At 38.8% G+C, this 14382-nt stretch overlaps 2 protein-coding genes across 3 annotated transcripts in view; one reads left to right on the top strand and one right to left on the bottom strand.

The window, feature by feature from the left end:
- The window catches only part of ELP1 (elongator acetyltransferase complex subunit 1), a 100083-nt gene that overhangs the window by 64970 nt on the left and 20731 nt on the right, over positions 1-14382 (bottom strand). For both annotated transcript variants that reach the window (XM_037797105.1, XM_037797104.1), the window contains 2 exons: positions 5012-5105; positions 1878-2108 (listed from right to left, as the gene is read on the bottom strand). In XM_037797105.1, coding sequence (XP_037653033.1) covers positions 1878-2108; positions 5012-5105 — 325 coding nt within the window. The remainder of the gene's footprint in view (positions 1-1877; positions 2109-5011; positions 5106-14382) is intronic.
- LOC119505097 (zinc transporter 4-like) lies at positions 5166-7140 on the top strand. The gene is made up of 2 exons (XM_037797765.1): positions 5166-5229; positions 5431-7140. The coding sequence occupies exons 1-2, from the start codon at positions 5166-5168 to the stop codon at positions 6327-6329; spliced, it is 963 nt and encodes a 320-aa protein (XP_037653693.1). The 3' UTR covers positions 6330-7140.

The following is a 14382-nucleotide window of genomic DNA, read 5'->3' as shown; positions in this document are numbered from 1 at the left end:
ACTTCACACCCACTTAATGGCTAGATTAAAAAAAAAAAAAACACAAAATTACAAGTTTCTGAGAGTATATGGAGAAACAGGAACACTTGTTCATTGCTGATGGGAATGTAAAATAGTGCAGCCACTGTGGAAGACAGTCTGGCAGTACCTTAGAAAGTTAAGTATAGATTTACCAAATGACCTGAAAATCCCTCTACTAGGTATAGAATTGAAAGGAGGGGCTTAAACACATATTTGCACACTAATGTTCACAGCAGCATTATTTACCATTGTCAAAAGGTGGAAGCAACCCAAGTGTCCATCAACTGATGAATGGATAAATAAAATGTGGACTATACATACAATGGAAAATTATTCAGCATTAAAAAGGAATGAAGTTCTGGTTCATGTGGCAACGTGGATGAACCTTGAAGAAATCATGCATAGTGAAATCAGCCAGATGCAAAAGGACAAATATTGTATGATCTCACTGATATGAAATAATTAGAGTAAGTAAACTCAAAAGACTTAGACTCGAGAGCATAAATTACCAGGGTCTGGGTTGGTGATAGGGAATGGGGAGTTAATGCTTAATGCGTATAGAATTTTTATTTGGGTTAACTGTAAAGTTTTGGAAATGGATGGAGGTGATGGTAGCATCCCACTGAATGTAATTAACAGCACTGAATTAGATATGTGAATGTGGTTAGAAGGTGAATTTTTATGTCGTATACCTGTTCTCAGAATAAAAATTAAACAATAAAATATAGGACTATAAAACAGTGAACCCTACTGTAAAAAATGGACTATAGTTAATAGTACAATTCTAAAAATATTCTTTCCTGAAGTGTGACAAATGTACCACACTAATGCAAAGTGTTAATAATGAGGCAGGGGGAAATATGGGAATGCTGTATTTTTAATATGATTTTTCTGTAAACCTACAACTTCTCTAAAAAAAACTTTTTAAAACCAACACAATGAGATAGCACCTCATACCCATTAGAATGGGTACTATTTGAAAAAAAAAAAAAAGAAAGAAAATAGTAAGTGTTGGCAAGGATGTGGAAAATAGGGACCGTTAGACATTGCTGGTAGCATTGTAAAATTGTGCAGCCACTGTGGAAATCAATTTGGTAGATCCTGAGAAAGATGAAAACAGAATTACTATATGACCTGGCAATCCCACTTCTTGGGATTTTAAATGATCCCTCCAAAAGAATTGAAAGAAGGCACCTGATCAGGTATTTGCACACTGATGTTCAGAGAGGCATCACTCACAATTGTTAAAAGGTGCAAGCAACCCAAGTGTCCATCAACAGATGAATGGATAAACAAAATGTGGTGTGTGTGTGTGTGTGTGTGTGTGTGTGTGTGTGTATTTATGATAAAATATTATTTAGCTGTAAAAAGCAATGAAGTTCTGATACATGTTACAACATGGATGAAATTTGAAGATACCACATTGAGTGAAATAAGCTAGACACAAAAAGACAAATATTGTATGATTTTGCTTATATAAAATACCTAGAAGAAGCAATTATCATGGAGACAGACAGCAGATCGGAAGTAACCCAGGGCTGGAAAGGGGAGAGGGGAAGAGGGAGTTATTGCTTAATGGGTACAGAGTTCCTGTTTGACGTGATGGAAAAATTGGGGTAACGGATATTGATGATGGTAGCACAATACTGTGAATATAATTAACTCTATTTGAAAATGGTGAAGATGGGAAATTTTGTATATGTTACAATAAAAAGTTGGGGGAAAAAAGCAAACCAAATAACATAAACAAATAAAAATTCCCCACTGTTGTGGGTTAACCCCCCACATGTGCAGGCCATGGCCTCATGACTGCTGGCAGGCTCCTGGACCAGAACTCTCGCTTCCCAGCAACTTACATCCATCAATGACAGCTACGTTTGACAAGTCACTCGAATTCTCTCCCGAGCTCCGGTCAGTAGTCCAGTGCCAGTCATAGCAGAGGTAATGCCAGCCTTGACAGAGAACATGTAGTTGGTATGGGATCACTGGGTCCCACATCAGAGACACTATCTTGCTCTTTCCACAGGTGCTGAAGTACAGACTTTGCTTGAGATACCAGTGATAGTTCCCAACAGTCCAGAGCTGAACTGCAAGGGAAAATGGAAGGTAATCTGTCAGACGATGGAGGACCAGACTTCATACCACTGGCTAGAGAGGATGGCGGCAATCTTTTTATTTTTTAAATGACCCTTCCCACTTAGCCTCTTCATTAAAATCATACTATGACAATAATACTCATCAAAAGACAGTTGTCCAGTATTCCTGAAAACCCTAAAGAAAATCCAGGGCTCTATCTAAGACTGTATCTAAACTTCCAGATTGTGCCTATGCCAGATAAGCCCTGAAACTTAAGAGGTATGAGTCTCTCCTGGAACATCAACCAGTTGCATTCCTCTACCCCATAATGTCAACAACCCTGTTCAACATGAGGAAGCTAGAATGGTCATTGCCCAACTATCCCTGAAGACTGAGAAAATGACCTAATGAGAGGGAGGATTTATAACAAGAGAAGTTAGGATTTAACAAATGATTATGACCACTGAATTGACATACAGATATTTCTTTTTAGTTTCTAGTGTATTAGACTAGCCAGAAGGAAATACCTGAAATTGTGGAACTGTAACCCATACTCTACTTTGAAATTTGCTCTAATAACTACTTGTTAAACTGTATTTTGAAATTTATCACTTTTCTGTATATATTATATTTCACAATAAAAAAAACTTTTTTTAAAAGACAGTTGTACATGGGTTAAAAAAAAAGTTAAGTATGTGGAGACCATAAGGTCCTGCAACCTCATTGTGGGGTATGTCATCTGAAGATCTGAGAGCAGAGATATGAATGGACATTTGCAAACTGGTGTTCATGGAGGCAGCAATCATGATTTGCAATGGGTGGAGGTGACCTAAGGGTACACAGACTGAGGAACAGAATGGTGAACTGTGGCGTATGCACACAATGGAATATTGAGCAACTACGAGAAGGAGTGAAGCTGTGAGACACACAATGAGGTGAATGGATCCTGTACACAGTATTTGAGTGAAGTACCCAGAAATAAAGGCAAACACTACAATGCCTCACCAATATGGACTAACTACAATGTGTAAACTCAGAATTGAATCTTAGAACATAGCCTAACATGGACATGACTATTGTAATGGTCCCTAGATTGTAAGCTCTTACAGCAGTCAACTCTATTCCTGAATTGTAATGCCTATCTCTAAACTTTGAGATGCTGATCCCTTAGTGTATAACCTGATTGGTCTCTGGAACAATGAGCATCTCAGAGACACTTGAAACTCAGAGCTAGAGCTAGGCAGATATGAATTGTCAGTATTAGTGCATACAGCAACTGTCAAAAAAAAAAAGCTGAAAAAGAGCCCAGACTTTAATTAGTGATATGAATGAAGCAGGTCTGGTTAAGGCTGGGGCAAACCGGGCCAAAGGGTAAAGATCGAACTGACTGTGTTTTAAAACTTCAACTTCCATGTGAGACCAAGGGAAGAGATGTCTATTTGGTGCAGGATCTATATTTCCTAAACAGTATAACTCTACAGTCAGTTTGTTCAAAGACCACAATTACATCGAACTTTGAATAGGAAGTAAGATATGGTAAGTTAGTATAGGTTAGAGTGAAATAGTGACACATCCCAAAGTAAGTTGGGCAGAGAATAAAAAATATATTTACAGCCCCCCCCTCCCCACGAGGAGCTGGGGGAAGGTGCAAAAGTGTTGGACTTCCTCACCTGGACTGGTGTTGATGTTGTCACAAACATTGGGACTGGCAGTTTGATGTGCCGAGCCCTCTATCATGGGACTTGCCCTTATGAAGCTCGTTACTGCAAAGGGGAGGCTGAACTTGCACATAATTGTGCCTAAGAGTCTCCCCCTGAGTACCTCTTTGTTGCTCAGATGTGGCCCTCTCTCTCTCTAACTGAGCCACCTCGGCAGGTGAACTCACTGCCCTCCCCTCTATGTGGGACCCGACTCCCAGGGGTGTAAATCTCCCTGGCAATGCACGACGTGACTCCCAGGGATCAATCTGGACCTGGCTGGCATCATGGGATCGGGAATATCTTCTTGACCAAAAGGGGGATGCAAAATGAGATGGAATACTTTCAGTGGCTGAGAGACTTCAAATGGAGTCAAGAGGTCACTCTGGTGGACATTCTTATGCACTATATAGATAATATCTCTTAGGTTTTAATGTATTAGAATAGCTACAAGTAAATACCCGAAACTACCAAACTCCAACCCAGTAGTCTAGAATCCTGAAGACGACTGTATAATAATGTAGATTACAAAGGGTGACAGTGTGATTGTGAAAACCTTGTGGATCACACTCCCTTTATCTAGTGTATGGATGGATGAGTAGAAAAATGGGGACAAAAACTAAATGACAAATAGGGTGGGATTGGGGGGGTGGTTTGGGTGTTCCTTTTTTACTTTTATTTTTTATTCTTATTCTGATTCTTTCTGATGTAAGGAAAAGGTTCAGAAATAGATTGTGGTGATGAATGCATAACTATATGATCATATTGTGAACAGCTGATTGCATACCATGGATGATTGTATGGTATGTGAATATATTTCAATAAAACTGAATTAAAAAAAAAAAAGACAGTTGTACATGGGGAAAAAAAATGTCAGGCATCAACAAGATCAGAAGGACACGTTTATTTTTCCCTCTAACTTCAAACCTTAAGAAAACGAAAATGGAAACATTACCAGAACAAAGCAGCGTCTTCATGATTTTTTTTTTTTTTTTTTTTTTAATGTTCTGCATCAATACCATCCAGGAAAAGAAAGTACTGATGTCTGAAATCCAAAAATAAACAAAACCAAAGCACTCCTTCATCTCCACCTGCCTCCTTCAGCTATGTTTGATTCCACTAAGGGACTAAATAAGAGGGATGAAGGCAACGCCATGCCCTACTATATTCAACTGCATTTTATGGAGTCTAAGGCTAAGATATTATAGCTGTCTCACCATAGGCTCTCATAGCGGAATTTTCTTCCCTTGGAAGGTCTTCCAGCCAAACTGCAAGCACAGTGGAATCTGTGTTCCAGGCCAGATTATTTACCTAATAGGGAAAAAAAGATCCGTTGTTGGTTTTTAGCTATTTGCTTACTTCAGAATCTTTATGAAAGCCCAATTCCTGGCTCTCACAAACCAAATAATCCTACTAGCTGAGCTGATCCCTAGTTGTAAATCACTAACCCATAGTCATTAAACAAACCTGTTAAGAATATGATTATGTACAGAGGACTTAAAAAAAAAATTTATGATGTTTATAGATTAAAAGAGACTAGAGGTCACAGAACTGGGAACTGAAAATGGCCGAGGCTTTCTCCACTAAGTTGAAAAAGGAACAGAGCCAGTCCGAGGTGACCCTCCGGCTCCCCAAGGTGGATTCATTGCAAATAGCCTAGCAATCATGACAGATGCACTTCATATGTTAACCGACCTAAGTGCCATCATACTGACCCTGCTTGCTTTGTGGCTGTCTTCAAAATCACCAACCAAAAGATTCACCTTTGGATTTCATCACTTAGAGGTTTTGTCAGCTATGATTAGTGTGCTATTGGTGTATATACTTATGGGATTCCTCTTATATGAAGCTGTGCAAAGAACTATCCATATGGACTATGAAATAAATGGAGATATAATGCTCATTACAGCAGCCGTTGGAGTTGCAGTTAATGTGATAATGGGCTTTCTGTTGAGCCAGTCTGGTCACCATCACTCCCATTCCCACTCCCAGACTTCAAATTCTCCTACCACAGGTTCTGGACATGGACACAGCCATGGGCAGGGTAGCCTAGCTGTGAGAGCTGCATTCGTACATGCCTTGGGAGATTTGGTACAGAGTGTTGGTGTGCTAATAGCTGCATATATCATACGATTCAAGCCAGAATACAAGATTGCCGATCCCATCTGTACATATGTATTTTCATTACTTGTGGCTTTTACAACATTTCGAATCATATGGGACACAGTAGTTATAATACTGGAAGGTGTACCAAGCCATTTAAATGTAGACTATATCAAAGAAGCCTTGATGAAAATAGAAGATGTTTATGCAGTGGAAGATTTAAATATCTGGTCTCTCACTTCAGGAAAATCTACTGCCATAGTTCACATACAGCTAATTCCTGGAAGTTCATCTAAATGGGAAGAAGTACAGTCCAAAGCAAAGCATTTATTATTGAACACATTTGGCATGTATAAATGTACTATTCAGCTGCAGAGTTACAGACAAGAAGTGGACAGAACTTGTGAAAATTGTCAGCATTTCAGTCCCTGATTTCATATGTTTGGAGGACCACTGCCTTATTTATCCTGCAGTTTCAGACTTGAGAGCAATAATTGCAAACCTAAGTGAGAAAGTGGACTCCCCGACAGCTGTATCTGTATCAAGCACCAGATTCTAAAAACAGTCCCTCCAGCCTGACAGTGCTAGTCTCTTTTTAATGGTAAAATGAGACTTAACCATGATTTTCAGATGAAGATGTTTCCAAAACACTGTTTACAGAATGAGAAGTGACTCTACAGATACCTCATAGAAGACAATCCAAGACCATACTTCATTAATTATGGCAAAATACATGTCTTAAAGGAAGCATCAAGAATTCAGTATTTGCTTTTAAAAAAAACTTTTTAAAGGCCATTTTATATCAAGCCAGTGCTGGAAAACTGAGTTTCTTTTTTTTCTTTTTCTTTTTTTTTTAATTATGTAATCTTAACACCCAGCTTCTGGAATTTGCTGCTCTGTTTTTACAGAAATTTTTTCTCAAATATTTCAGAAAGTACTGGTAATTATCCAGAGAGGAATAAGCATGCATTCCCAAGTGTTTCGGGTATGTTTTATTTCACAAGTAAGTCTTAATGTCATTGTTATAGTTATACTTTATAAACAACTTTTTCCAGACATTACAGGATTTTGAATCTCAAAGTTAATGTTTCTGATTATTTGTAATCTTCTCAGAACCAAATCCTTACATATTGTGGTCACTTTCATTAAATTAGTTAGGAAATATTTTCAATATTATTCTGAATGGCAGAAGTTAGTCTTAAACTTAAATTACTGTATGATTATTAAAAACAAAATAAAAGAGTGAGGATGGAGTATGAAATCAAAAAAAAAAAGAGACTAGAGACCTAAAACCAAATGTAAGGTGACATTTTTTAGATAAGGAAATTTGAATATGACTAGGTGTTAGATAATAATAAGGAATATTATTAATTTCATACGGTGTGACAATGGCATTGTGGTTTTGCAAAAAAAAAAAAAATGTTAAGTTACAAATGAATATTAAAAATATGATTCCTAGAATTAACAACAAAAATCTCCAAAACATAAAAATGTGTGTATGTGTAGGCCAGGAGCTAGTGGATAGATGAAAAGAGATTTGCAAAATGTTGCTGTCTGTTGAGAGTGAGGGATGGGTTCATTAACCTCTTCTCTCAACTTTTAGCATACTTAAAGTTCTACATATTTTAAGATCATTTGATGTGTTTGCACTTCTGCAAGGATCCTAATGATACAAAGCTGCTTAAGATTTAAATGTTATAAATGAAAAGTATCTTCATCACTGGGAGGATCAAGTTTTCGTCAGAAATAAACAAAAATTGCTGTCTGGACTTCACGTCCATCCTAGAATTGCAAGTGACAGTGGCATTTTTGGTCCATAACACTCAGGCTCTGAGAAACTGCTGCAGTATGAAAGATGCTATGGGGACAACCAGGACCACAGTCCACAAGGCCAGTGTCAGCCCTTTTTGGGGATAAGTCATTGTAACAAAGGGTCATACGACATGAGAACCGAATCTTAAAATAGACATGAGAGGAGGCGGGGCAAGATGGCAGACTGGTGAGCTGTATGTTTTAGTTACTCCTCCAGGAAAGTAGGTAGAAAGCCAGGAACTGCGTGGACTGGACACCACAGAGCAATCTGTCTTTGGGCATACTTCATACAACACTCATGAAAATGTCGAACTGCTGAGATCAGCGAAATCTGTAAGTTTTTGCGGCCAGGGGACCCGCGCCCCTCCCTGCCAGGCTCAGTCCCCTGGGAGGAGGGGCTGTCAGCTCCGGGAAGGAGAAGGGAGAACTGCAGTGGCTGCTCTTATCGGAAACTCATTCTACTGATCCAGACTCCAACCATAGATAGACAGAGACCAGACACCAGAGAATCTGTGAGCAGCCAGCCCAGCAGAGAGGAGACAGGCATAGAAAAAAAACAACAACATGAAAAACTCCAAAATAAAAGCAGAGGATTTTTAGAGTTCTGGTGAACACAGAAAGGGGAAGGGCGGAGCTCAGGCCCTAAGGCACATATGCAAATCCCGAAGAAAAGCCGATCTCTCTGCCCTGTGGACCTTTCCTTAATGGCCCTGGTTGCTTTGTCTCTTAGCATTTCAATAACCCATTAGATCTCTGAGGAGGAGCCTTTTTTTTTTTTTTTTTTTTTTAATCCTTTTTTCTTTTTCTAAAACAATTACTCTAAGAAGCCCAATACAGAAAGCTTCAAAGACTTTCAATTTGGGCACATCAAGTCAAGAGCAGAACTAAGAGAGCTCTGAGACAAAAGGCAATAATTCAGTGGCTGAGAAAATTCACTAAACACCACAACTTCCCAAGAAAACGGGGGTGTCCACTCACAGCCACCATCCTGGTAGACAGGAAACACTCCTGCCCATCGCCAGCCCCATAGCCCAGAGCTGCCCCAGACAACCCAGTGTGACGGAAGGGCTTCAAATAACAGGCACACACCACAAAACTGGGCGTGGACATTAGCCTTCTCTGCAACCTCAGCTGATTGTCCCAGAGTTGGGAAGGTGGAGCAGTGTGAATTAACAAAGCCCCATTCAGCCATAATTTGAGCAGACTGGGAGCCTCCCTACACAGCCCAGCAGCCCAGAACTGCCCTGAGGGGACGGCACTCACCTGTGACATAGCACAGTCATCCCTCAACACAGGACCTGGGGTGCACAGCCTGGAAGAGGGGCCCACTTGCAAGTCTCAGGAGCCATACGCCAATACCAAGGACTTGTGGGTCAGTGGCAGAGACAAACTGTGGCAGGACTGAACTGAAGGATTAGACTATTGCACCAGCTTTAAAACTCTAGGATCACCAGGGAGATTTGATTGTTAGGGCGACCCCCCCTCCCCGACTGCCCAGAAACACGCCCCACATACAGGGCAGGCAACACCAACTACACACGCAAGCTTGGTACACCAATTGGGCCCCACAAGACTCACTCCCCCACTCACCAAAAAGGCTAAGGAGGGGAGAACTGGCTTGTGGAGAACAGGTGGCTTGTGGACGCCACCTGCTGGTTAGTTAGAGAAAGTGTACTCCACGAAGCTGTAGATCTGATAAATTAGAGATAAGGACTTCAATAGGTCTACAAATCCTAAAAGAACCCTATCAAGTTCAGCAAATGCCACGAGGCCAAAAACAACAGAAAATTATAAAGCATATGAAAAAACCAGACGATATGGATAACCCAAGCCCAAGCACCCAAATCAAAAGACCAGAAGAGACAGAGCACCTAGAGCAGCTACTCAAAGAACTAAAGATGAACAATGAGACCATAGTACGGGAGACAAAGGAAATCAAGAAGACTCTAGAAGAGCATAAAGAAGACATTGCAAGACTAAATAAAAAAATGGATGATCTTATGGAAATTAAAGAAACTGTTGACCAAATTAAAAAGATTCTGGACACTCATAGTACAAGACTGGAGGAAGTTGAACAACGAATCAGTGACCTGGAAGATGACAGAATGGAAAATGAAGGCATAAAAGAAAGAATGGGGAAAAAAATTGAAAAAATCGAAATGGACCTCAGGGATGTGATAGATAATATGAAACGTCCAAATATAAGACTCATTGGTGTCCCAGAAGGGGAAGAAAAGGGTAAAGGTCTAGGAAGAGTATTCAAAGAAATTGTTGGGGAAAACTTCCCAAATCTTCTAAACAACATAAATACACAAATCATAAATGCTCAGCGAACTCCAAATAGAATAAATCCAAATAAACCCACTCCAAGACATATACTGATCACACTGTCAAACACAGAAGACAAGGAGCAAGTTCTGAAAGCAGCAAGAGAAAAGCAATTCACCACATACAAAGGAAACAGCATAAGACTAAGTAGTGACTACTCAGCAGCCACCATGGAGGCAAGAACGCAGTGGCAAGATATATTTAAAATTCTGAGTGAGAAAAATTTCCAGCCAAGAATACTTTATCCAGCAAAGCTCTCCTTCAAATTTGAGGGAGAGCTTAAATTTTTCACAGACAAACAAATGCTGAGAGAATTTGCTAACAAGAGACCTGCCCTACTGGAGATACTAAAGGGAGCCCTACAGACAGAGAAACAAAGACAGGACAGAGAGACTTGGAGAAAGGTTCAGTACTAAAGAGATTCGGTATGGGTACAATAAAGGATATTAATAGAGAGAGGGGAAAAATATGGCAAACATAAACCAAAGGATAAGATGGCTGATTCAAGAAATGCCTTCACGGTTATAACGTTGAATGTAAATGGATTAAACTCCCCAATTAAAAGATATAGATTCGCAGAATGGATCAAAAAAAATGAACCATCAATATGTTGCATACAAGAGACTCATCTTAGACATAGGGACACAAAGCAACTGAAAGTGAAAGGATGGAAAAAAATATTTCATGCAAGCTACAGCCAAAAGAAAGCAGGGGTAGCAATATTAATCTCAGATAAAATAGACTTCAAATGCAGGGATGTTTTGAGAGACAAAGAAGGCCACTACACACTAATAAAAGGGGCAATTCAGCAGGAAGAAATAACAATCGTAAATGTCTATGCACCCAATCAAGGTGCCACAAAATACATGAGAGAAACACTGGCAAAACTAAAGGAAGCAATTGATGTTTCCACAATAATTGTGGGAGACTTCAACACATCACTCTCTCCTATAGATAGATCAACCAGACAGAAGACCAATAAGGAAATTGAAAACCTAAACAATCTGATAAATGAATTAGATTTAACAGACATATACAGGACATTACATCCCAAATCACCAGGATACACATACTTTTCTAGTGCTCACGGAACTTTCTCCAGAATAGATCATATGCTGGGACATAAAACAAGCCTCAATAAATTTAAAAAGATTGAAATTATTCAAAGCACATTCTCTGACCACAATGGAATACAATTAGAAGTCAATAACCATCAGAGACTTAGAAAATTCACAAATACCTGGAAGTTAAACAACACACTCCTAAACAATCAGTGGGTTAAAGAAGAAATAGCAAGAGAAATGGCTAAATATATAGAGATGAACGAAAATGAGAACACAACATACCAAAACCTATGGGATCCAGCAAAAGCAGTGCTAAGGGGGAAATTTATAGCACTAAACGCATATATTAAAAAGGAAGAAAGAGCCAAAATCAAAGAACTAATGGATCAACTGAAGAAGCTAGAAAATGAACAGCAAACCAATCCTAAACCAAGTACAAGAAAAGAAATAACAAGGATTAAAGCAGAAATAAATGACATAGAGAACAAAAAAACAATAGAGAGGATAAATATCACCAAAAGTTGGTTCTTTGAGAAGATCAACAAGATTGACAAGCCCCTAGCTAGACTGACAAAATCAAAAAGAGAGAAGACCCATATAAACAAAATAATGAATGAAAAAGGTGACATAACTGCAGATCCTGAAGAAATTAAAAAAATTATAAGAGGATATTATGAACAACTGTATGGCAATAAACTGGACAATGTAGAAGAAATGGACAATTTCCTGGAAACATATGAACAACCTAGACTGACCAGAGAAGAAATAGAAGACCTCAACCAACCCATCACAAGCAAAGAGATCCAATCAGTCATCAAAAATCTTCCCACAAATAAATGCCCAGGGCCAGATGGCTTCACAGGGGAATTCTACCAAACTTTCCAGAAAGAACTGACACCAATCTTACTCAAACTCTTTCAAAACATTGAAGAAAATGGAACACTACCTAACTCATTTTATGAAGCTAACATCAATCTAATACCAAAATCAGGCAAAGATGCTACAAAAAAGGAAAACTACCAGCCAATCTCCCTAATGAATATAGATGCAAAAATCCTCAACAAAATACTTGCAAATCGAATCCAAAGACACATTAAAAAAATCATACACCATGACCAAGTGGGGTTCATTCCAGGCATGCAAGGATGGTTCAACATAAGAAAAACAATCAATGTATTACAACACATTAAAAACTCGAAAGGGAAAAATCAATTGATCATCTCAATAGATGCTGAAAAAGCATTTGACAAAATCCAACATCCGTTTTTGATAAAAACACTTCAAAAGGTAGGAATTGAAGGAAACTTCCTCAACATGATAAAGAGCATATATGAAAAACCCACAGCCAGCATAGTACTCAATGGTGAGAGATTGAAAGCCTTCCCTCTAAGATCAGGAACAAGACAAGGATGCCCGCTGTCACCACTGTTATTCAACATTGTGCTGGAAGTGCTAGCCAGGGCAATCCGGCAAGACAAAGAAATAAAAGGCATCCAAATTGGAAAAGAAGAAGTAAAACTGTCATTGTTTGCAGACGATATGATCTTATATCTAGAAAACCCTGAGAAATCGAGGATACAGCTACTAGAGCTAATAAACAAATTTAGCAAAGTAGCGGGATACAAGATTAATGCACATAAGTCAGTAATGTTTCTATATGCTAGAAATGAACAAACTGAAGAGACACTCAAGAAAAAGATACCATTTTCAATAGCAACTAAAAAAATCAAGTACCTAGGAATAAACTTAACCAAAGATGTAAAAGACCTATACAAAGAAAACTACATAACTCTACTAAAAGAAATAGAAGGGGACCTTAAAAGATGGAAAAATATTCCATGTTCATGGATAGGAAGGCTAAATGTCATTAAGATGTCAATTCTACCCAAACTCATCTACAGATTCAATGCAATCCCAATCAAAATTCCAACAAGCTACTTTGCAGACTTGGAAAAGCTAGTTATCAAATTTATTTGGAAAGGGAAGATGCCTCGAATTGCTAAAGACACTCTAAAAAAGAAAAACGAAGTGGGAGGACTTACACTCCCTGTCTTTGAAGCTTATTATAAAGCCACAGTTGCCAAAACAGCATGGTACTGGCACAAAGACAGACATATAGATCAATGGAATCGAATTGAGAATTCAGAGATAGACCCTCAGATCTATGGCCGACTGATCTTTGATAAGGCCCCCAAAGTCACTGAACTGAGCCATAATGGTCTTTTCAACAAATGGGGCTGGGAGAGTTGGATATCCATATCCAAAAGAATGAAAGAGGACCCCTACCTCACCCCCTACACAAAAATTAACTCAAAATGGACCAAAGATCTCAATATAAAAGAAAGTACCATAAAACTCCTAGAAGATAATGTAGGAAAACATCTTCAAGACCTTGTATTAGGCGGCCACTTCCTAGACTTTACACCCAAAGCACAAGCAACAAAAGAGAAAATAGATAAATGGGAACTCCTCAAGCTTAGAAGTTTCTACACCTCAAAGGAATTTCTCAAAAAGGTAAAGAGGCAGCCAACTCAATGGGAAAAAATTTTTGGAAACCATGTATCTGACAAAAGACTGATATCTTGCATATACAAAGAAATCCTACAACTCAATGACAATAGTACAGACAGCCCAATTATAAAATGGGCAAAAGATATGAAAAGACAGTTCTCTGAAGAGGAAATACAAATGGCCAGGAAACACATGAAAAAATGTTCAGCTTCACTAGCTATTAGAGAGATGCAAATTAAAACCACAATGAGATACCATCTAACACCAGTTAGAATGGCTGCCATTAAACAAACAGGAAACTACAAATGCTGGAGGGGATGTGGAGAAATTGGAACTCTTATTCATTGCTGGTGGGACTGTATAATGGTTCAGCCACTCTGGAAGTCAGTCTGGCAGTTCCTTAGAAAACTAGATATAGAGCTACCATTCGATCCAGCGATTGCACTACTCGGTATATACCCGGAAGATCGGAAAGCAGTGACACGAACAGATATCTGCACGCCAATGTTCATAGCAGCATTATTCACAATTGCCAAGAGATGGAAACAACCCAAATGTCCTTCAACAGATGAGTGGATAAATAAAATGTGGTATATACACACGATGGAATACTACGCGTCAGTAAGAAGGAACGATCTCGTGAAACATATGACAACATGGATGAACCTTGAAGACATAATGCTGAGTGAAATAAGCCAGGCACAAAAAGAGAAATATTATATGCTACCACTAATGTGAACTTTGAAAAATGTAAAACAAATGGTTTATAA

This window comes from Choloepus didactylus, chromosome 10 (genome assembly GCF_015220235.1).
Source record: "Choloepus didactylus isolate mChoDid1 chromosome 10, mChoDid1.pri, whole genome shotgun sequence".
Taxonomy (NCBI): domain Eukaryota; kingdom Metazoa; phylum Chordata; class Mammalia; order Pilosa; family Megalonychidae; genus Choloepus; species Choloepus didactylus.
Note: the sequence above shows the minus strand (reverse complement) of the source record. Positions and strands in the feature narration are given on the sequence as shown.